This window comes from Gekko japonicus, unplaced genomic scaffold (genome assembly GCF_001447785.1).
Source record: "Gekko japonicus isolate JY-2015 unplaced genomic scaffold, Gekko_japonicus_V1.1 scaffold1628, whole genome shotgun sequence".
In the NCBI taxonomy this organism is placed as follows: domain Eukaryota; kingdom Metazoa; phylum Chordata; class Lepidosauria; order Squamata; family Gekkonidae; genus Gekko; species Gekko japonicus.
In genome coordinates this window covers 91,937-116,339 of record NW_015162000.1, presented here as the reverse complement: position 1 = coordinate 116,339, position 24,403 = coordinate 91,937, and the positions used below count along the sequence as shown (strand labels likewise).

Below are 24,403 nucleotides of genomic sequence, written 5' to 3'. Positions count from 1 at the left end.
TTCACTGCCACAGGTGGTGGTGGTGGCTACAAGCATGGACAGCTTCAAGAGGGAATTGGGAAAACATATGGAGCAGAGGTCCATCAGTGGCTATTAGCCACAAGGTATAGATAAGAACTCTCAGTCTGGGGCAAGTGATGCTTTGTATTCTTGGTGCTTGGGGGGGGGGGGCAACAGTGGGAGGGCTTCTAGTGTCCTGGCCCCACTGGTGGACTTCCTGATGGCACCTGGTATTTTTGGCCACTGTGTGACAGTGTTGGACCAGATGGGCCTGATCAACATTTTTGGCCACTGTGTGACAGTGTTGGGCCTGATCCAATATTGGATTCTCTTATGTTCTTACAGTTGGAAGCATGTTTAAGGCAGCTGCCTGAGATCTGGTTCTGTGGATCTTTTTCAGGTATTTAGACTGGCCATAGCCAGAGAGGCAAACCTTTTGTGTGAGCCAAATTGCAAGAGCCAAGGGCACCTCAATCCAAGGCACGCTCCCAGTGGCCCTGCGTGTGCTGCACCAATGGATTCAGGACTAGCCCAAGATGCGGTGTGTGTATTATGTTTCCCCCCGGATTATTTAAACTATATATTTGTATTTTTCTAAGCCATCAACACCATTGGAAAAGTTAAATTATGACAAGCTGATCGTTTGTCCGGCTTGCACCGGCTAATACAACATTAGGCACCAAGCTAGAAAGCTCAGGGCTTTGTTGAGGGAAAGTCGCAGTGGCAGCCCAGGTTGACCTGTGGCCCAGCCAGTGGACGTATTTGCTCCAGAGCACCCCCTTCCCTCTTGTGGAGCCTGGGATGTGCCTTGGTTTATTGAGGAGCTTGGGCTGATGAAGAGGTTTGGTTGATGGTTGGCATGCGAGCACAGGAAAGCTCAAAGCGAATGTGATCAGACACAGGTGAGAGCACGTTAATCATGCCTGCTGCGTGATGGCGACGGCCAGATGCTGCTGGGAGAATGGGAAACAAGCCTGGCACTTCCTTGCCATTGTGCTGCCTCTTCATGGGCCCACCTTTGCCACTCCTGGGAGGTGGAAAGAGAACCTGGAGGGCCGATGGTTTGTTGCCTACCTCTACAGGGAAGACGGGCGGCTGCTCCATGGTCTGGTGAGCTGGTAGCTTCCTCTGGAGTTGAGGCATCATCAGCAAGCCCCTCAGCCAAGGCCTCAGAGTCCAGGGGTTCTGAGTCTAGTCCAGTGATGCTCAAAGCCCCTCCAGGATGGTCCCCAGGTCCTCCAGTTCATCCTCCCGTCTCCTCCCAAGTCTGAGCCAAGCCCAGGAGGAGCCCCGATGGCTGGTGTGGTGTTAAAGTGTTGGCTTAGGCCACGGCTCAGGATTTTCACCTGGGTATGAAGCTGCCTTCTCCAGAATAATACCCCTGGACTTTGTTAAGGCCAGTCTTGCCTCCTCTAACTGGCAGCAGCACTCTAGGTTCTCAGGCAGAGGTTTTTCACTACCTGTTCCTTTTAATTGGAGATGCGAGGGATTGAACCTGCAAAGCTCTGCAAGCAAAGTGCACTGCAACCTGAAAGGGCCCAGTGAATTCGGACAGAAGTTTGATGCTGCTAATGTCGAATGGCTTGTGTTTTAATACTGTAGTTTTTTAATTGTAAGTTGCCTCAAAAGGGACTCAGAAGAGACGGCACAGAAATATTCTAAATACTCAAACATCAAAGCAGAACTGTAACCATCAGCTTGTTGTACTGTTCATGCCTTTTTTCATACATTCAGAGCTGATTCAGATTTTGTTTTGAGTCTACATCCCTACCACTGTTGTTCATTACAAAATAAAAAAAGCCTACAGAGAGAGTTTCAAAATTTTCACATGCCAAGAAAAACAGTGCTGACATTATGATCTCTGTGTTACTTATTTACTTTCTTCAAATATTTCCACAAGCAACATTTGAGATACACATCTAAAAATGAATAGTGGTGCCAACATCACCGGCTAGTTGTATTAAACTGTGTGTAATACTGGCCAGATGGAAAATTGGCATATACTTCTTCATCGAGGGCAGCTCTCCTGGAAGAAAAACATTTTCAATTAATAAATGTTTTTTTTTTAAAGATCAAATCTCTAATACATAAATGTTGCTGTTCCTTTCTTTCTTTATTTGGATTGTACAGCAGACAATAATAAAATATTTTGTCTCCGGTACAAAGTGCGGTTTGTAACCAAAAAGCATCTGCTGCAAAAATTTGATTTTAAATATCCACATTGTAAGAAACGCCCTCTAAAATCCCCCAAGTTCTGCAGTAACCGCCAAAGGCCTGCTTCAGTTCTGTTTCTCCCTGGGCACTTGCCAGGGAAAGGCAGATTGGCTAGAGAGAAACAGAGGCGTCTGACGAAAACAAGGGTCTCTCTGCAAAGCGGGGGAAGGTTTGGGCTGAATACAAACTCTGCAACACTCTTCTAAGATGGTGAAGATCATGAGACGGTGCCAGCTCTCGGGCATCAAGAGACCTTTGGACTGGATCAATTTCTCACTAACGGGAAGAGGAATTTCTGTCTGTGAAGGAATAGACTTGCAGGTCCCATTCTGTCACAGTCCCTGGGAGGTCACAAAGCCCAACGGTTGTCCCGAGTTTCCACTTGGTGACGCCAACCCTTTCTCTTACTCCTGCGGGGTGCACCAAAAACAAACAGCGCAGTAACCACTGCCCCCAGAAACTCAGAGGATTGTTAGACAGAGCTGCACATCTAACACCCTGAATCTGCATGGCCATTTAGAGGCTCCGCCTCTGGTTTAGTGCCAGGCTTCATATGGTGGAGGAACAGTATGGGTGTCTTGTACCTGTGCCAGATAGAAAGCATCAGTTTCCAGCTGGATGTGTCACACAGAGACCTTGATTGTGCAAGGAATTCCATTTACAAGACCCTTCCCCTATAAAACGGGGAGAGAAGATGATGCCAACAGGGGCTCCCTGCAGATATCTGGGCACAGCCCTAGAGCATTCTGCTTGCCTGGAAGTTTCTCTGTGCAGTGCGGAGAGTGGGGTAGAGCTGGCACCCCTCCTGTACCAAGCACATTAAGCACTGGCCTAGAAGAGTGCTCATTCTGGGGCTTTGCTTATCCCTGTGTCACTATACCGGACCTGTACCTTCGCAGTCTGAATGAGGTTTGCACTAGGAAAGACATGAAGGAGAAGCCTTTCCCATGTAGTTTGCTCGTACAAATGCCCCCCCCCCAAAGGTGTGCCATTCTTTCTTCAATCCCTGCTATTCCTGGACAAGAGAAATACAAACTCAAAAGGAGCTCCAGTCACTTCTTTGATTCTGAAGCCCATGGTAATCGGCTACTTTTCTTCCAGCTTTTACCGTTGGCCACTTTGTTCTTGGACAGGCAACTAATAAGCAAATGGCACTCTACAAAGCACTTCCCTTTGGATGGTGGCCAACTAGGTTTGCTTGGCAATAAGACTGACCCTGCGGCATATGTAACTTATCCTCAGTCTTGTGGCAAAGGGGTAACTTAGAATAATAATAGGCAGTAAGTTACTTTTGGTTCTTCACACCATCCTAAAAGACTGTTCTTACTGTATGTTGTGGCAAAATGATGAATTTGCAGCATAGCAGGTTCTTCAGAATTTCAGTGGGCTGATCATTTTGAGCCAAGAACACGCTATTCAATCAGATGGAATAACCGCCCCCATTGCAAGGCCAGGACAAGGTCATAGGTGGCCATATCTGACACTGGACTTGGAGGGGTATGTCCAGGACTGGTTCCCAGAGGTCACAAGTTTGAGAATCAGTGTGGGGTAGTGGTTCATGTATCAGACTAAGTTCTGGTTCACATTCCAGTCAGTCTTGCCGCATAAATTACGTGATCAGATTGAGAATACCACCAGGACCAATACCTAAATTGTGGTACGGTTGGTTTTAGGAATTTCCACTCTGCACTTTGTTTCCAGCACTTCAAACATGGTTTCTGATTGTTCTGGGATGTTTTATGTATGTCTTTAATTGTATGTATATACATTTTATGTTAAGCCGCCCTGAGCCTGCTTCGGCGGGAAGGGCGGGGTATAAATCGAACTAATAATAATAATTCCTGCTCTGCCATGGAAGTTCACTGGGTGACTTTGGGCCACTTGCTCTCTCTTGGCCTGTCCTCCCTCACAGGGCTGCTGTTGGGAGCATAAAATGGAGGAAGTGAGAACAATACGGAATGCCCCTTTGGGTCCCATTGTGGAGGATATGGGGTATATAGAGATCTAAATAAATCGGTCAAAAAGGTTTTAAAGTTGCAGCTTGAGGAACAGCAGCCAGAATGCACAGTTCTGTTGACCAGGCAGAAGGCCGGGACCACAACATTTTTATCAGAGCTGACCAATCTGGCAGCCTTACACTGCCTGCTGATTGCAGGGTTCCAATGTGACACACCCCGTCCCCTTCTGCTCCTACACCCCCTACCTTCTTTTCTGATCCTGGGAGAGCTGAGCATTGAGGTTATCCAGCGCTCTCCGAAGCTCTCGATTTTGGCGTTGCTGATGGCGCTCATATAGCAATTCTGCTCGGGCCGCTTGGATGCGCCGCCTGTCCCACTCTGCCTTTCTCTGACGCTCCTCTTCCTCCAGCCTCTGTGTAAAAACAGAGCATTTGTGCTTTCTTCATAGCTAGTAGCCAGAGCTTCCTAGCCAAATGAAGAGATCTGTACAAATGGATGTTGTACATGCTTTCTTTTGAGGGCAGCACCTGGTTCAGAAACTGGGAAGCCAGATTATCTACAACAGCAACATTTTTTTTTGGGGGGGGGGAGGCATTGAATCCAGCCCTTGGCTCCCTGTTCCAGCTCCTTCAACAGAAGACTGGTGCTACTGAAAGGGATCTTGGGCTTGCTGAATATGAGCTGGTAGAGCGACATAGTTGCACAAAAAAATCAAATGGGATTGTGGGCTGCATTAATATTAGCACAGTATTCAAGGAATGAGAAATAACAAGTTTCATGACTGTCCAGCTATAGGTGTCACACTTTGAGAAAGATGTAGCCAAACTGGAATGGCAAAGAAGAGGGTTGGAGGTCTTCAAAACAAGTCCTATGAGGAAAGGTTGTAGGAACTGGGTATGTTTAGCTTGAAGCAGAGAAGTCTGAAGGGAGACTTGATCGACACACTTATTCTCAGCTGCTCCAGAGGTCAGGACTAGATCTAATGGGCTTAAGTTACATGATGGTAAATGTTGGTTGAACCTCCAGAGAAACGCCCTAATGATAAGAGCAATCTGAGAATGGTACCTAAGAAGGCTCCCCTCTCCCTCTCTGGAGGTCTTCAAGCAGAGGCTGGATGGCCATCTGTCAGGAATGCTCTCACTCTGCATTTCCTGCACTGGTGGGCTGGGCAAGACAGCCCCAGAGAACCTCTTCCAATTCTACCATTCTGTGCCTGGGAAACTGAGGCTGCGATCACACACACTAAATAATCCACTCTCAGTACACTTTCAGTACACTTCCCAACTGGGGCGACAAAGGGCTTTTCTGGGCAAACCAGATGTCATTCTTCATCAAGGTGAATTATTGTAATGTGCTTGCCACAAGACATTTGTGCATCCTTCGTACGCTTCTTTAGCTCTCGCTAAGGAGGTAAATCACAAGGAGCAGGAGAGGGGCTCACAGGATGAAATGCTCCTCTAGACCAAATAAATAATTCCATTTGCACAGAACAGTAAATGTCACAGAAAAGAGTTCTTGCCTGTGTGCTCCCTGACACGTTAGCTTTCTAAGTGCAGTGATGCTTTTTCCTTCGAGTGAGTATCTATCATGTGACTGACATTTCTCAGTGGGAAGTGAGCCTTACAGCACTGAGGATTCTCGGTAGTCATTTTAAAAAGCTTTCAAAAATACACTGGCAAAAAAAAGGAGCACCCATTAAAAGACTGAAAATGCCACAGGAGCTCACATTCCTGGGTTTCACACCTGATGACGGGACAGTCAGGATATGGTTGTGCCATTTCCCACAAACAGTAACTCTTCCAGAGCATGGCTTGGCCACAAAGCTGGCATTGACTCATGCACTCCTTTGGCACTCTGAGCATGGAGGAAAAGGAAGCACTAACAGGAGATCTGAAAGACTGAAGTTTTTTTCCTTCTAGAAGAGATGGGCAGTGTCCTCCCCCTCCATTCATGGGACGTGGAGCCTCGCTGCACTCTTATTTCTTCCTGTCGCCCTTACAACCCCTGGGAAGACCATTCTCAGGATCGCAGAAACCCCTTGGAGCAGGCCCGTAGATACAGTGGGGCATCTCAGGGCCCGCCCGGCCCCCTGACTTACCGCCAAGCCCCCCGACTTTCCATCCAGCCCAGACGCTCCCTTAGGGGGGGGGGTAGAGGTGTGGGGGGGTGCCCCCTGACTTATTTAAAGGCCCCCCGAATTAAAAAAAACCCTGGCTACAGGCCTGCCTTGGAGGAATAGGACCATGGGCTGGGGGGCTTCTCCCTTCTCTTCCGGAAGCACAGCTCTGCTTGCCCCTCCTCACTCCAGCTCACCAAGCCACATGGCTGTTTCCCTGCATGGGTCCCGCAGCCCTAGGAGGGGTCTCTCCAGAAATCAGAAGAGGCTGCAGGAACAACTGGCAAACCCCTGTGCCTGGATGGCTGGATGTCGCCCAGTGGATTTTGTTCTCCACAGAAGGAACATGACAGTGAATACCAGCTTCTCGAGGACTTGTTGCAGCTGGACGTCTCGTATTTCTTTCAGCTGATCTTGACTCATCCCTTTCCACCGGTCAGTGATCACTCGATTAGAGGCAAAGGAGCTGACAGCTTGCTGCGGATTTTCAGACAGCAGGTCTCCTTTCAGCAGATTCGAAATCTCGGCTATGTCGTCTTCCAGCTCTTGCTGCTTCTCTAATTTCTTTTTTTCTTCAGATTCGATGGCCTTAGAAACAGGAGAAAAGCAAACCGCACAGGAAAAACAGTCAACATGCCTTATTTCAGCATAGATTTCTCTTGCGAAACTGTACTCAATGAGCAATCAACTATTTTATACTCTGCCTGCTGTACCCTTAGTTTTCATCCCCGTTTGAAACAAAGCCCAACCGCAAGAATGATGGGGTGTGGGGCAGGCATGATAGAGGTCTATCAAATTATGCCTGAGGGAGAGAAAGTAGGTAGAGAGAGTTTTTTCTCCCTGTTCCACCATACTAGAACCAAAGAGCCATATGACCTCACTCAGCAGCCTCATAAAACGGAAGAGCATAGACAAGATGGAACCTTGGGGCAATCCACAAACAGGCCCCACCCCTCTGTCATTACTCCTGTGATGGAAACTCCCTGTGTCTGATATGACAAAAAAGACCGAAACTACCAGGAAGTAGAGTGGTCAACTGTGTCAACGATATCAGCTATGCCCATAAGGGAGAACAGGCAGGCAAGCAGTGAAACAGGTCGTAACCAAGGTCTAGGGTTTCTAGCTTTGGGTTGGGAAATACCTGGAGATTTTGAGGGTGGAGCCTCAGAAAGGTGTGGTTTGGGAAGGGGAGGGACCACAGCACGGTCCAATTCCATAGAGTCCACCCTCCAAAGCAGCCATTTTCTCCAGGGGAACTGATCTTTGTCACCTGGGGAGCAACTGTAATAGCGGGAGATCTTCAGGTGCCACCTGGAGGTTGGTAACCTGAATTGAGGTCATAATGTAGCTTGATCTGGGTAGGTAAAGAAAGCAGAGTTCCCTCTAAGCTGAGTTAGTGTGAGCTAGCTCACAGTTTTTTAGCCTCTGGCTCGCACATTTTTGTCTTAGCTCAGGAAGGATGGCTCCAGAGCAAACTGATTTATGCAGTAGCCAAATTGCTTGCTCACAACTTTCATGCCAGTGGCTCACAAAGTAGAATTTTTACTCACAAGACTCTACAGCTTGGAGGGAACATTGAAAGAAAGCACTGAGAAACTGTAGAATAAACTGTCCTCCCCAGCCAGGCACAGAGAAACAGATGGGGACAGTTCAGGGAGTGCAAATCATGACCCTCTTTGGGAAGAAGCCCCATCATGATAGGGAGGATGGTAGCTCCCCTGTCATCTAAGGACAGAACTAGCTGCCAATTTCTAAAAAGGAGTGTGCCGGGGGGCCCCTCAAACCTTAACCTCTAGGAACCATAATCTCTACTACTCCGTGTCTAACACCCAGTGGGGACTGCTTGATTTGGCAGGTTTTTCAATGCACCCCGTTTCCAGGACTGGATCCTGACACTGTTGTAAAAGTCCATCTAATTAAGGTTTGGAAATAAGAAATCTGATTGTTGGATTAATTATTCATTTATTTATCATTTCTTTTTATTTAAAACATTTATTAGCTGCCTTTCTTTCTGCGGAGCTCACAGTGGCTTACAATATTAATACATAAAAACATTAAAAACTGAAATTTAAAATTTAACTAAAAGTTAAAGTCACAATTTAGAAGAAGAAGATGAAGAGATTGGATTTATACCCAACCCTTCACTTGGAGTCTCAGAGCGGCTTACAAACTCCTTCCCCTTCCCCTCTGCACAACAGACACCCTGTGCGGTAGGTGGGGCTGAGAGAGCTCTTGAAGGAAACTGCTCTTTTTCAAGGACAGCTGTGCCAGAACTATGGCTTGCCCAAGGTCATCCAGCAGCTGCAAGTGGGGGAGTGGGGAATCAAACCCAGTTCTCCCAGATTAGAGTCTGTGCACTTAACCACTACACCAAACTGGCTGTTTTAATTAAATGCAGTCACAAATAAAAGAGTCTTCAGTTGCCTCCTAAAGATCAAAAGTGAGGGGGCCGGGGTTTCTTTCCTAGGGAGGTTATTCCATCATCATAGGGATGCCATTGAAAAGGCCCTCTCTCGTGTACCCACTAAACGAGCATTTTTGATTGATGGGACAGTCAGGAGGGCCTTCATTCCTGGGCAGGAGCCTATGGGAGAAGATGGCCCTTCAGATACCCTAGCCCCAAGCCACGTAGGGCTTTAAAGGACAAAACCAAAAACGTGAATTGGGTTCAGGAACGGATCGGTAGCCAGTGTAACTGCCGCACTATCAGGGTCACATGCTCCTGGTATCTGGACCCAACCAGTAGCCTAGCCGCCGTCTTCTGCACTAACTGCAGCTTCTGAATACTCTTCAAGGGTAGCCCCAAGTACAGTGCATTGCAGTAGTCCAGGCTAGATGTAACTAAGGCATGGATCACTGTGGCTACAGCTGACTGACCCAGAAATGGACACAGCTCATTCACCAGCCAAAGCTGGGCAAGAGCACTACAGACCACCACAACCAGTTGGTTTTCTAAGGTGACCGCTGTGTCAAGCACTCTGTCCTTCTACTAACCCAGAGAACCTCTGTCTTGTCAGGATTAAGTTTCAGCTTGTTCACCCTCATCCAGCGCATTAACTGACTCCAAGCATCGGTTCAAGAACATCAAAAGGTGGAATTAGGTGGAAGATGCTGCTCATCCTCCAAAAACCTCAGAGTAGCCTAAAATACCGTTCTGCATATCAACATAGCAGCCCTGTGAGTTTGGCTCTAACTCACCCACGTCCTCCAGCCACCTCCAGGGCTGAAGAAAAATGTGAACCTCAGTCTTTGCCACCCAAATTTTAATATTCTGTCGCTAGAATACATGGGATCAGACTGGAATGACAGTCAACTTAGGCACAAATGGGCTGAAGTGTGAAACTCTTACTGATGAGTCTCTTATTAATATTATTTTATTTTACTAATTTTATTAATTTTCTCTTGTTAATGTTTTTATACTATCCCTATGTTATTACTGATTTAATCTTTCTTATATCAGAATTGTACTGTTTTACTGGCTCTTGCTGTAATAAATTAGATCAATGGATCAATGGATATGGAGTGTTAAGAGCTTGGCAACAGAGAAGAATATCCTGGGGAAAACTGTTTTTAGCCCATTACGTAAAAAAATTTTTTTTCCACAGCATGTTGCTTATGGAGCTACATTATTTGGACCATGGAAAAAGATCACCAGTCTTTACTTATAGAGCGCCATCAACATGCAGGGGGCTTGACGCAATAACAAACAAAAATACCGATCTTGGTGTGTGGGGGGGGTGATTACAAGCTAAACTCTGTCACTGGCTAGAGGGATGGGATGGGGAAGAAGATGGGAGAAAAAGGTCAGATTCCATCTACGTTTCCTTCTTGCAGTAATTAACACAGATGTACCTGCTTTATGTTGAATTCTTTAGTAGCTACACAAATGGCTCGTCTTGTTTCTTCATCTCTCCTCTGAAGGTCCATAGCCTTCTGGTCAAGCTCCAGTCTGTGTGTGTCATGCAGACTATCTAAATTGGTGAAACAAAATTGTACATACAAATGTCATACTGTACAAAACAAACTGTTACATTTATACCCTGCTGAGAAACCCGAATAAGAGTCAAGAAGCGACAGTTAGAACCAAATATGGAACAACCGATTGGTTTAGCATAGGAAAAGGAGTACGACAAGGATGTATATTGTCACCCTGCTGCTTTAATTTATATGCAGAGTACATCACGTGAAATGCCGGCCTGGATGAATCACAAGCCAGAATTAAGACTGCTAGGAAAAACATCAGCAACCTCAGATATGCAGACGATACCACTCTAATGGCCTCTTGCTCAATGTGAAAGAGGAGAGCACAAAAGTTGGCTTGAAACTCAACATCAAAAAGACTAAGATCATGGCATCCAGCCCCATCACTCCTTGGCAAACAGAAGGGGAAGTCATGGAAGCAGTGACAGAATTCACGTTCTTGGGATCCAAGATCACTGCAGATGATGACTGCAGCCATGAAATTTCCTCCCCTGCTCCTTGGGAGGAAAGCTATGGCAAACCTAGACAGCATAATAAAAAATAGAGACATCACCCTGCCAACAAAAGTCCATTGGGTCAAAGCGCTGGTATTCCCAGGAGCAATGTATGGCTGTGAGAGTTGGACCATAAGGAAGGCTGAGCGCCAAAGAATAGATGCTTTAGAATTATGGTGCTGGAGACTCTTGGACTGCCAGGAGATCAGATCAGTCAATCCTAAAAGAAATCAACCCTGACTGTTCCCTGGAAGGCCAGATACTGAAGCTGAAGTTCAAATACTTTGGCCGCCAAATGAGAAGGGAGCACTCCCTGGAGAAGACCCTGATGCTGGGAAAGATTGAAGGTCAAAGAAGGGGACAGCAAAGGATGAGATGGTTAGACAGTGTTATCGATGCAACGAACATGAAATTGAGCAGACTCCGGAAGACGGCGGGAGAGCCTGGTGTGATGTGGTCCATGGGGTTGCAAAGAGTCAGAATCGACTGTGTGACTGAACAACAACAAGCTCTTCTTTTAAAAAGCTCAGATTGATGTTGCAGCTTCACAAATAACCCATCTGATGAGTTTAGGTTGAAAAAAGTCAGTGCAGTGGGACTACCTAAATCTGGGTCCAAATCCCCACTTGCCTGAAGGTCAATGGGTGACCTTCGATAGTATGACTCCTTTGGTCTGGCCAAACTCACAGAGCTGTTGTGAGGATAAATGGGGATAGGGTAACCCTCTTGAACTTACTACTCTGTATCTTTTAAGATTTCTATTTAAAACCAACCTAAACACTCTTGAAATGATTAAATACAGAAGAATCAGTGTGATACAAAAAACATTTGCAAGTCAATGAAATCAGAAACAGAAGAGCGTACATATCTCTTATCATATCTATCTTAAATCTTAAAAAATCAATAGAATTTCTAAGTTTCTCACCAAAGCACTTTCACATAAATTACATAGTCTCACACAGCCCACACCCAAGAGATTTGGGGTATTTGGGGTGTGGCTACCTTATATAGGCCCAACTATGTGAAACTCACATGACTGCATCAAAACCATCTAATTTGTTCCCTCTAAAGGCATGATATAAAAGCCTCTGAGCTTAGAATGAACTTCCCACAGAAATAATTGTGGCAAGCTTGTTTGTTCTTCATACGATAACATTTAGTTCAGGGCACAAACCCATTAATTTATAGTTATCTTTCTCAAGGGTGTAGAAATGAGTACATGGCTGAAAAAGAGCAAATATACGTTTTGCTGAAACTGTCAAGCCTCCATTTGTTCCGTCATCTGTACTAGTAACAGACGATGTCTGTGACAACCCAATGCCACCGATCTCTGTAATGCTGCCACATCAGCTGAATGGTGACAGTAAGGTGACAGGTGAGAGGCATGGGCCGAGCGCAGTTCCTACTGCAGCTCTGGAGTGACTCCCAATGTCTCACAACAGATGCCAATTTTGGCTGGTCTAAAAATTAACTATAAGAAAACTAAACTGTTAACAAAAAATTGTACACCAAATGTAATTAAAGAAATTCAAGATATCACATCAATGGAAATAGTTTAAAAAGTAAAATATTTAGGTATTATTGTATCAAACAGAAACAGTAATTTAATAGAAGATAATTACAATAGTCTCTTAGAAGAAATAAGGAAAGGCTTAAATAAATGGAAAGATATACATCTTTCATTTATGGGTAAAATTGCCACTATCAAAATGAATATTCTTCCTAGATTTCTGTTTTTGGCACAAAATATCCCAGTGCTAAAAAGAAATCAATTTTTTATGGAATTGGATAAGATAGTTAAGCAATTTGTCTGGCACTCTAAAAACCCCAGGATAAAACTGAAAACTTTACAAGATAAAAAAGAAAGAGGAGGATGTGGTCTGCCTAACTGGGAACTGTATTATCAAGCGGCTAGCCTAGGATGGATTAAAGACTGGATTGAATTGAAAGATAATAGAGGTTTAGCCCTAGAAGGACATGATTTAAGCATGGGCTGGCACGCCTATATTTGGTATGGAAAAGATAAGATTCATTCCAACTTTAAAAATCACTTATTAAGAGGTGCATTAATTAAAATATGGAACAAGATAAAAGAAAAATTCTATAATAAAACTCCCAGATGGGTTTCTCCCTTGGAAGCTTTTGTTAAACCAACACTTATTACAAAATTCAATAAAGAACCTTATGAAATATTGTTAGACAAAGCTAATAAATTAAAAACAGAAGAGCTTCTCTTTAAGAAACATGATGTTAAATTAACTTGGTGGGAAAACATACAGTTAAAGAATATATACAATAAAGATTTCTCAATAGGCTTTTATGATGACAAAAATGAATTGGATAAAATCTGACTTTTGTCGAATGATAAAATGATTCAGAAAATATATAAGTTCCTGTTAGAAGACGATATGTTAGATGACCTTGTTAGACCTACCATTTTATCTTGGATGAGAGATTTAGAACATGGTATTGAAATGGACGAATGGTTTAAAATTTGGAAAAAGACTAAATGTATGAGAGTTATTCCTTTTAAAGAAAATGTGTTTAAAATACTGTATAGATGGTACTGGCCACCGGAGAGGATTGCAAAATGTTTTCCAAAATATTCAAGTAATTGTTGGAAATGTAAAGTAAATGTCGGCTCTTTTTTCCACATGTGGTGGAAATGTCTAAAAATTCAAAACTACTGGAAGAAAATTCAGAAAATATTAAGAGAAGTAGTAGGTATAGATCTGCCACTTAACCCTGAAATTTACTTGCTAAATATGATCCCAAAGGAATATGACTATAACAAATCATATGTGATTATGTATATTTTGACGGCAGCAAGAATCCTATGGGCCAAATATTGGAAATCAGATAAAATACCTCAAAGAGAAGAATTAATATACAAACTATTGAATGTAGCAGAAGTTGATAAACTGAATGTAGTATTATGCGGAAAGGATGAAAAGATTTTTGAAAAAAGATGGTCAGGATTGTATGAGTGGTTAGAGAAAGAGCGAAACATAAGACTCTAATGTATATTTAATTTTGCATATGTATATTTTTCATCTAAATGTTTTATAAAATCATAAATTTTCAAAAAAACCACAACAGATGCCAATTTTGTGAAAGGGCAGAGAGTACGCACTCCTTGCCATGCTTGCTTCAAAATGGGCTGCAAGGTAGCCAAGGAGGACACCTCGAGCCTCCAGCCAAGCTAGGTGCCGGAGGAAGGGAGGGTGTCCCTAAACCCCTTCCCACTCCTTATCTGAGGCCAGTGGAGTCTGTAGCAGTGGCAAGACCAGACCCTTGATTAACAGGACAGGACTGAGGATCTTCAACTTCAACACAAGATATATACCAGTGACACATAGCCATTTGTAACGAAGTGTTCATTAAACCCGGATCATAGAGATTAAAAAAAACAAACCCAAAACCCCAGGAAAACCCTGACCACTGTTGCTGTCTGTCACAAATACATAGACACTTAAATTAAAAAGTTGGCACTGACATCTTTGAGAGAAACTGGTATGGAGCAGCATGTTAACGCTGAAGCTTGAAGTAGCTTTGCAAACAGATCAAGAGCATGTTCGCAAACACATACTCTAGTCCATTTTTTAATCTGTAGAAAGGTAGGACCCACAAAAGTGTGTCACAACAGGAGTACCTCTACTTTTAATTTAAGTGAAGTAGAAAGAGAGAAAGGGTGTCTATGCAGACCTAACATTTAATTATGATTTTCTTTAACCCTGGATTAACCATCATGTCTGAACATCTAGTCAAGATTTAAGGAACAGGATGTGAAAACTAATGTCTCAAGCAAGTATTTTCTTTAGCACGTTACCTAGAAGGTAACGTGCTAAAGAAAATGCGTGAGACATTAGTTCTCACATCCTGTTCCTTAAATCTTGACTAGATGTTCAGACACAATGGTTAATTCAGGGTTAAAGAAAATCATAATTACATACAGCTGACTAGTGCTGTAAGGCAACAAGCCTAGGTTAGGTCTAAATGCAGCAAAGCATTATGTCTCTATTGGCCAGAAAGAAAAAGAGGGCAGAGCCCCTTTACAGTTAATACTTGTGCAGAAGAGACTGGGGGGAAAAGTGTAGTTTTTCTAACCACAGTAAATATGTTGCACTTGCCAAATAGCCTCTCAGGAGCCCAGGGCTCTTCTGCATTTGGTAGCCATGCACAGAAGAGGGAACAGCCACAGATTAAAAAAAATTAAAAACAGAACCAGTGTTGCAGATTGGGCATAATGGTGTGCCCTAAACCCAAAAATGTTGATGGATGTGGCTTTCCTCTGTGCCCTGCCTCCTACATAACCAATTGGCAACACTTTGGTCAACAACATGCTGCACTCTTTTCAAACATTCACTTATTACCTGCAAATTTTCGGTCTGCAAGTGCATTAGCCCAGTCTTTTTGTTGCTCCAGAAGCCATTCCCTTGTTTGCTCCTGCTGATATTTCTTCCTATTCTCACTGTTTAGGTCTTCTCCCATAAATTTCTGCAAGCCGGACGCTGTACATCGGGGGTCACTGTCTGCCACACGAGCAGGCATATTTTTCTTTAGGGACTGGGGATCAGACAAGTCAAATTCACGCCGTGTTTCTGGTTGCTGATAATTCTGGCGAAATTCATTGAGAGCTTTTTCTAAATTTACAGTGTCTTTTTTCTGTCGTTGGTCTACAATGCACACGATCTTGTCATTCTGTTTCATTTCTGCAGCTGGATTAAAATAATGTTTGAGTTAAAATCCAGAAGAAACAAGACCATTTTTAACTGCTCTCTAAACTAAAGCTCACTAAACTAAACTAAAGCTCTCTAAAGCTGCGGTGGCTCAAGTGCTTAAGACGCTGAACTGCAGGCTGCGAAAGGTCAGTAGTTCAGCAGTTCGAGGTACAGCATGACAGAGTGAGCTCCCGTCTCTAGTTCCAGCTTCTGCCAACCTAGCAGTTTGAAAGCAAGAAATTGCAAGTAGATAAATAGATACCACTGCAGTGGGAAGGTAACAGCGTTCCGTACGCTGTCATGCCTGCCCTTGAATCAACCCCAGATCTAGCTCCTGACAGCCTAAGAGGGGAGGATTCCGTGCCTTTAAGAGCTGAAGAAGCATCAGGATCTGCACCTACTGTAAGTACAGAGGAGGATACACAGCAATCTGAGCCAACTACAGGACGGTTTGCACCTGGGATTGATCCAGCTGTAAGCAGCTCACCACCTGCATCTCCCCCACCTGTAAGCCGGTTTAGGGATAGGAGACGTCAGGATCTGGCTAGCCAACGAAAAGAAGCATGTTCAAGAAGGCGGAGATCCTTGATCCCCGAGTTTTAACAGCAGCCAGGACCTCGCACAAAGGTGCTAATGGGTTAATGAGCCAGAGCACTATTTAGTAGGGCCTCTGGCCATGAGCAATTTGTGCTGGCAACTTTGTTCGTACAACCAGAAGCTCTGCCCCTTGATTCCTGTGACTCTGTGGCTTTTTGGACTCGGCTTGTGTTTTTGGACTTCTGCTCTGGCTCCTGACTCCCAGCTTTGAATCTGATGATGCTCTCAGCTGTGCTCTCTGGACTCTGACCTCTGGTAACATTTGACTATGGCTGTGTCTGGTGTTTTGGGACTTGTTTAACGCTCTGCTGACTGCTCTCCCGGCTGACCCTCAGACTTGTCTTGTGACCCACCCTCCCAGCCTGACTCCCTGGCTCTACCATGACATGCGCCTTGGTGTTTAGTCATGCCAGCCACATGACCACGGAAACGTCTTCGGACAGCGCTGGCTCTTCGGCTTTGAAACAGAGATGAAACGGAGAGTCGGATTCGACTGGCTTTCGAGCAAGGGAACCTTTACCTTTACACTTATCAATAAGCCAGTTACAAACTTAATTAACAATTTTGGCTAACATCCAAAGAATCTCAAGTGATTCTGGGAATGATAAATGTATTAATCCTTATCACTCCGGGGGGGGGGGGGGAAGGAGACACCATATGGGTTTTCTGCATCCACAAAAAATCTTTTGGGCCTCTTCTTTGCATACAGCAAGCAAGACTTCCTTCTGGCTCCTATATCATGTGCTTTGGGAGCAGCTGTGTGGGTTAGACTAACAGCTGTGGTAGGAAATGGAGCCTCAGAATCTTTAGTGCAACAACAGAGGTACGGTAGCTTGGATCATGTCCCCTATTTTTTTAAAAAATGGAAAAGACACAAAGGTGATATATTTCACTGAAAAGTTACTGGTGAGCACAGAAATGTGCCAGCTTTTGAGTGGCACAGTAATCAAGCAACATAGACAGATTGTTAAGATAACTAATGTATCTCCATAGAAATAAAGTTGGCTACAAATGCAAATAGTTTTCATTACTTCAGGTGGCTAGTGACCAATTAAATGTGCCATATCAACCACAAAGGGGTGTGTGCCTTAACAATGTACTATAGTGAGGAATAATTAAAGATCGCTCCTCTTTTGTTTTTTGTATTTTTGCATTTATGTGTATGTGCCTGTGCTCAAGCCTGGAAGTCAAGGCTGACCTCTGGCGACTCCTACTGGGGCATGGAGGACGTTCAGAGAAGTGGCTTGATAGCCTGCCTCTGCCTCCCAACCCTGGTATTCTTTGGAGGTCTTGTATACAAATACTTGTCAGGGTCAGCCCTGATCAACTTCCGAGATCTGATGAGATCGGGCTTGCCTGGACTATCCAGGTCAGAGCCAAAGGTCACTCATCTTGATGAGCTACACTCTCATATCCAATTATGTGTGCTTAAAACTCACTCACGGGAAGGGAGGAGAGAAGAGGTATTCCAAGAACATACTGTTTGCTGGGTGTGGGGGATTGTATAGAAATATTGATTTCTAAAAGTCTCCTGCCTTCTCCTGTGATGTCTTTCTGATAACATGCTGTGTCTTATTTCCTGTTGCAACTTGATAGCCATGCCATATACCACATTCCTTCACACCTTTTAAGGCTCCACACTAGGCCTCCCATGAGGTTCATCACGTAGGCAATGAAGAAAGCTGGAGGTTGGGTCATCTGACTGCAGGCAGGGCCTCCAAACTTCCAGCCAATCCCACAAACCTGATGTTAGCAACCATGGCAACCAACAATTGGCCACACACCCCTGCTGCTCGGACTGGCTGATGGCCACGGCTAAGTGTGACTAGAAATTGGGGTATAATTGATTGACCCCTATGGGAGTGAGTCTCTTAGCTCTCCCTTCCTCCTCTTGTCATTGTCTGTTTTATGACACCTGAAATGCTGTCTCTTGGGAAACAAAGACCTGCTTTGTGACTTGGAGCACATGGGTGTGCAAAGATGGGATTTCCCTTCAAAATCCCTTGGACTATTTTGGACTGTTGGATGTTCCTGAATTGGTAACTATGTATCTTTAATGTATAGTTAAGGCAAAGAGCCGTAGGTTTTTCTTGTTTTCAGTATCCTCTAATACTCTGTTGCTATGCTCTATACTGAATAAAGATCCTTCTTATTTCTAATTGTGTCTGTTGGTAATTGAACTCCAAGGCTAAGTCTTGTGCCTAGGCTGACCACGAAAGCTACCTCTGTGAGTGTAAAATATTAAGTCCCAGAGGCCAGCTAAGAGAATTGAATCTTTGCTCTGAAGCTGTGTAGGAGACCCCGAAAAGAGATTCTGGTGGCAAATTGTTCTGAAAACCAGAGAGGGTATAGACAATCTCGTGGTTTATTGTTTAATGCGCTGAAGATACAGGGTTCCCTCGCTTTCCTGGACTGGACTGAGTGGGTTAATCCTGTACAGGGATGGATGATGTTTTAAGGCCGCTCCCCCTTGCAAGCAAAGAAGAGATTGGATTTATACCCCGCCCTTCACTCGGAGTCTCCGAGCGGTTTACAATCTCCTTCCCTTCCTCTCCCCCACAACAGACACCATTTGAGGTAGGTGGGGATTGAGAGAACAGCTCTGAGAGAACTGTGGCTTGCCCAAGGTCACCCGGCAGCTGCATGTGGAGGAGTGGGGAATCAAACCCGGTTCTCCCAGATTAGAGTCCATACTCTTAACCACTACACCAAACTGGCAAGAAACATCACAAAGACACCTATGGCTGCGGTCACACGTGCCAGTTGGAGTGGAGGGGAAGCGAGGCTATCTCCTCCAGAGGAATTTGACATGCAGTTGCAAGATCACACATCCCTTTGTAGCTGCGGGCATAGCCAGTCACTGTGTGATCAGACGCAAATGTGGGTGAGTCATTTGTTTCCCATGCACATAAATGAGGAATCGTACCTCCGCATGGAGGACCCCCAATGGAGTATGTGATGATGTGCATACTGCGAAGGGGGGGGGGAATGGCACCAAGCCAGGATGGCCTCATCAGACCATCCCAACGACGTGAGAGCATGCTTGCATGATCAGACAGGGGAAAGTCCATCCGGGGCCCGTCAGAACCCGTTTACTACCGGACTTTCCCCGGTGTCTTTTAACTCTGCTTCCATAGCGGAGCAGCACAGATTGCCGACGACTGCAGGATGCTTCCCAGATGTTGCTGTCTGATTGCGCCCTTTAGATCCGTCAGACAATCGCACCTATGTCGGCTCTAAAGGTGTGCTTGATCGCAGCCGAAGATTTCAATACTTGTTTCAGAAGGAAAAAGACTCTATTAAAAGCTGCCCTTGGATCTTCCTACCATTCAGGGAAGTGTATGAAAGCAATACAAGTGCGCTTCTTTTGAGCTGGGTTTTTGAAAAATAAGTGAGAAGGTGAAGATGCAAAGTGATTGCAAGAGACTTATACAGACCCCTGGCCCAGTGTACAGAGGGATGAGCTGCACCCCTTGGCCGTACAATGCTTTTCACTCCTTTGCATATACCGCAAGACTGCAGGGCTGACTGTATGTAACATCTCAATGACTGTATCTAATTTCAGTAAAATGTGTGTGTGTGTGGGGGGGGGGAAGAGGCAGCAGCTGGAGGGGTGCTTAATACTACCTCTGTCTATCTTTTCACAAGACACGCCCCCACCCCAAGAGATTCCAGATGTTGGCAGGCAAAGTCATGGAACTATGTAGGGTTAAAAAAAGTAGGCAGGATCAGACTTAAGCAACACTCTCCTGAAGAAGTCTTTTCTTTTTAAAATATACTTGGTCCATTGGGCTCCTGTAACACACATTCACAGTTGGCCTCTGACACTGGGGCAACAGAGGACATACCTACAACTACAAACATATTCCTTTTATACTAGCTGAACTATCATGAGATCCTGAGAACTGTAGTGTGCTGCTGCTGCTGAGCATGGTGATTGAGATCACTAGCCTCTCTGGTAGGACAATGATTGCCCCGGGAAAGGAGTATGACACCAGTTTTAGTCTGTGGTTATATGCCCTTATTTCTGTTGCAATCCCTATGAATTAGAAATTACTTGTACTGGTCTAAACAGGACAACTGCTGCCTTGGAGATCAAGGTTCAAACCTCTACTCTGCCACTGAAGATTGCTGGGTGACCTTGGGGCAGTCACCCGCTCTCAGCCTAATCTACGTCACAGGATTATTGTAAGGATAATGTGGAGGAGAACAATGTGAGCCAATTTGATACCCATTGAGGAGAAAGGCAGACTACAAATGAAGTAACCTAAATAAAACAGATATACATTTTGCAAACAGTGATGTAGATTTTCCAGAAAAATATGAAAAGGGGGAAAAATTCTAATGCCCTAAACAGAGTGTGATCTGATTTCGCAAATTTATTTTAACCCATATTTAATAATAAAAATTTAAAGTACCCCATATTATGTTAATGACTCATTCAGTCCAACACACTGTGTCACACAGTGGCCAAAACCCAGGAGCCACCAGGAGGTTCAATAGCAACAAATACTTGATTAGGAAAAAAATTAATCAAATTGGGCTTAAATGCTATATTAAAACAAATTCAAAGTTTTATGTGGAGCTTCATCCCCTTGTTCACCAGGCCATGTACAAATCAATAAAACATACATGTACTCTGTTGCAGTTCCTAGGGATTATCACTTGAAAAATATTAATTACAATTCTGAAACTACCAAGATCACTTTGTATTGCATGGACAATAACATCCATTCATTGTTGTTAATATTAGAAAACACTGGATCTTTGGAGTGGAAAGTTTAACACATGTTCTGCTCCCCCCCCCCCCCCCCCCATCTCTGTTGACAAATGATGGCATTACTACCACTTCCTCTATAATATACCAATTGAGTCATCCCATGCTCTTTGAGTTGCATCTTGAATTCTTTTATCGTTGACTTGGGCATCTAGACCTTCCAAGTCGACCTTGAGTACACAAAAAGAAAACCCTGGTTACGATCTGTAAGCCTGAATATATTTTTTTCCAGTTATTACTATAACCCAGTGATGGCGAATCTTTTAGAGTTTAACACAAGGATTATTGTAAGGATAATGTGGAGGAGAACAATGTGAGCCAATTTGATACCCATTGAGGAGAAAGGCAGACTACAAATGAACCTAAATAAAACAGATATACATTTTGCAAACAGTGATGTAGATTTTCCAGAAAAATATGAAAAGGGGGGAAAATTCTAATGCCCTAAACAGAGTGTGATCTGATTTCGCAAATTTATTTTAACCCATATTTAATAATAAAAATTTAAAGTACCCCATATTATGTTAATGACTCATGCCCAAACTGCGACCCAAAACCCACTTATTTATCGCAAAGTGCCAACACAGCAATTTAACCTGAATACTGAGGTTTTACTTTAGAAAAAACAACTCATGCATTAACTTAAGATGATCCAAACAAAGTAAGGAAAGCAATTCCAAATTACTTAAAATTATTTGGCAGAGAATTCGACACTTTAATGATGGTCTGGGCCTGGCTGGGGTGATGGCACGCATGCCCGCAGAGAGGGCTGTGAGTCCCACCTCTGGCACCCGTGCCATAGGTTCGCCACCACTGCTATAACCACATAGCCCAACTTCTGTCTGTCATACAACACTCAAGGAATGAGCAGATACATGTGGAACAGATGGTCAGTGTAACTTTTCTGAGGTTGATTGTCACCAGAAGGGTAATAATACTTCATGACTGCAGACAACAGATGCATATCCTTAAGCACTTATGTATGTACTTCAAAGAACGTCTGCCCAATCATGGTTCCAGGAACACAGAAACAAAATATAAGAATGAATCTTTGTCAAGGACCCTTGGCTTTGTTTCAAGAATCCAGCTAGTCTACATGAAGCTCAGTTGGCCTCTCTCAGCCTGCAACACAGCTAGGAGGATGAAAGAGGACAAGGCAGTGCGTACGGCTTTGAGCTTCTTGGGGGGGAAATGCACTAAATAACCTTAATCTACGTGGCTGCACAAAACCTCTATAATTCTAACACTTTTTAAAAAAGCCACTTTCATTTTCCATGTTAAAACTGCCATTATTGCTTAGAGACTCAGAAAAGGCTTTTTTCCACGGTGGCACCTCGAGTGTGGAATTCTTTCCCTCTTGAGGCTTGGAGGTTGCCTACCCTACTCTCTTTTAGGCACCAAGCCAACACGTTTCTTTTTACCCAGCCTTTTGACTTGGGGGCTGATCTTTTTCATTGTTCTCACAACGTGCTCCTAGCTTGGTGACAATTCCAAGGATTGTTTGGGTTGCTCCCTGATTTGGAGTTTTATATGCTTTTATGCTCTGGGTTTTTATTGGCTGGGTTTGCTTTTGCTTCTGTCTATTTCTATGAGCTGCCAGGTCCCTGAAGGGGGGGGGGGGACAAATGCATTAAATAAATATTCAAAGACTACCTTGTGGCTGTAGAAAACGAATGCCAGGGAAATATATGAACAAACTGTAAAACTGCCTTATTGAGGAAATGGCCCGAGGCAGAGATGAATTAGCCGGTCAGAATTCCTTGTGGTTGATGCTAGGTTTTGAACAGTTCAGAAAGGAGATTCCCTCCTGCTTGTTCAAAGAAGGCCTTCGGTTACTGGAGCATCAACACTTCCTTGCTGGGGGAAGAGCTGACTCCTCCTGCAGGTGACAATGCCCTGGGACTCAGGTTGCCAGGGCTTCCCTTGGCCACCGGCAGGGGATGGGGGGGGGTAGTACTGCCAGATCTAGGCTGAGGAACTCCTGGGGATTTGGGGATGAAGCTGGGGAGGACAAGGATCCCCATTGGGGTATAATGCCATAGAGTCCACCCTCCAAAGCATCCCTTTTCTCCAGGGGAACTGATCTCTAGTCTGGAGATGATGTGGAATTCTGAGGGATCCCCAGGGCCCACCTGGAGCGTGGCATTACGGTTGCTAACCTCCCGCTGGCGCCTGGAGACCTTCCACTATTACAACTGATCACCAGATGGCTGAGATGAATCCCCCTGGAGAAAATGGCTACTTTGGAGGGTGTAATTTATGGTGTTATACCCTGCTGGGGTCCCTCCCCTCCCATAACCCCGCCTTCCCCAGGCTTCATCCCCCCCCCCCAAAAAAAAGGCCCCCAGGTATCCCCCCCCCCAGAGCTGGCAACCCTATGCGGCACATGTCAGCAACATTTTTGATGGGCTCCCGCCGGACCACGCCCCCCCCCCCCCCTCCACGCCGTTCGTCCCTCCCTCCCTCACCCCGATCATCCGGGTTCGGGCATCGAACAGCCGGCTCTGCCGCTGCAGCTCTCTGTAGCGCCGCCTTTGCAGCGCCGCCGCCTCGGCCAGGTCGGGCACATGGTCCACTTTGCGCATGGCGGGCGGGAGGGCCGGAGGCGGACGGGCGGGCAGCGGGCAGGGAAGGCAACCTGGAGACGCGTCCTCCGCCTGGCGGTTGCTACGGAGGTTGCCAAAGGCAACAGGCTACGCCCCCCGCCCAGTTCTCGCGCGAGAAGCGGGGGGGGGGAATGGAACCAGCGGGGTCCAAGGGGCGCAACACGGAAATGGGTGAGCGCAGCGCTCCGCCCATTGGTTGGGAAGCGCCGCAAAGTTGCAGCCGACTTAAGGAGCCTCTGTAGCGGTTGAGACGAGCAGTGGCGGTTTGCAATTGCTGGCCTGTAGTTTGGAAGGTGCTACTTCACTGGCCCCACAGACTCTCCGCCACAACCTTCTGTATTGGGTTGCCAGCGGGGCCTCCTGTTTGGGAAACTCCCGGATATTTGAACCTCAGTGGGATACAGAGCCACAGAGTCCACCCTGCAAAGCATCCATTTTCTCCAGGGACAGTGATCTCTGCAGTGTGGATATGAGGTGCGATTCCGGGGGATCCCCAGGGCCCACCTGGAGGCTGGCATCTCTACGGGCACGGCATCCCTTTGTGGTTCCCTGCCCCCCCCCCCATCCGTCCAACGTCTTTGTATCAGGATGTGGCTACCATGAGGAAAATAAAACAGAGGCTCAGTCGCGCCTTAAAGACGAACAACAACATTTATTTCACAATTCACTCCTTCAGATAGGAGAGAGCACCGAGACGGCCCCACCTGACGCTGTCGTGCCCCCCCCCGTTCTTGCTCTCAAAATAGACTGCAGGCACTGTCACGTGACGTCGCGGAGTGTTGTACGTCATGCGTTCTCAATTCGCCGAGAGCTTCCCTTCGGACTCTCGCGAGAGTTGCCCCACAGGAGATTTTGGCGCTAAACCGGCTTCGTTCTGGCTGGCCGCGTTTTGTGAGGGGAGGTTTAGGCATTAATGCCTCAGGGCTCCGCCCTTCGGAA

General features: G+C 45.3%; 1 protein-coding gene across 1 annotated transcript; it reads right to left on the bottom strand.

The window, feature by feature from the left end:
• Positions 1–1,944: 1,944 nt before the first annotated feature.
• RIBC2 (RIB43A domain with coiled-coils 2) lies at positions 1,945–23,501 on the bottom strand. Its single transcript, XM_015405451.1, has 7 exons — positions 23,327–23,501; positions 20,947–21,028; positions 15,137–15,481; positions 10,141–10,259; positions 6,649–6,876; positions 4,418–4,584; positions 1,945–2,026 (listed from the first exon to the last, which is right to left on the bottom strand). Exons 1-7 carry the CDS (start codon positions 23,441–23,443, stop codon positions 1,945–1,947), a joined length of 1,140 nt encoding a protein of 379 aa, XP_015260937.1. The 5' UTR covers positions 23,444–23,501.
• Between the last annotated feature and the right edge of the window lie 902 nt (positions 23,502–24,403).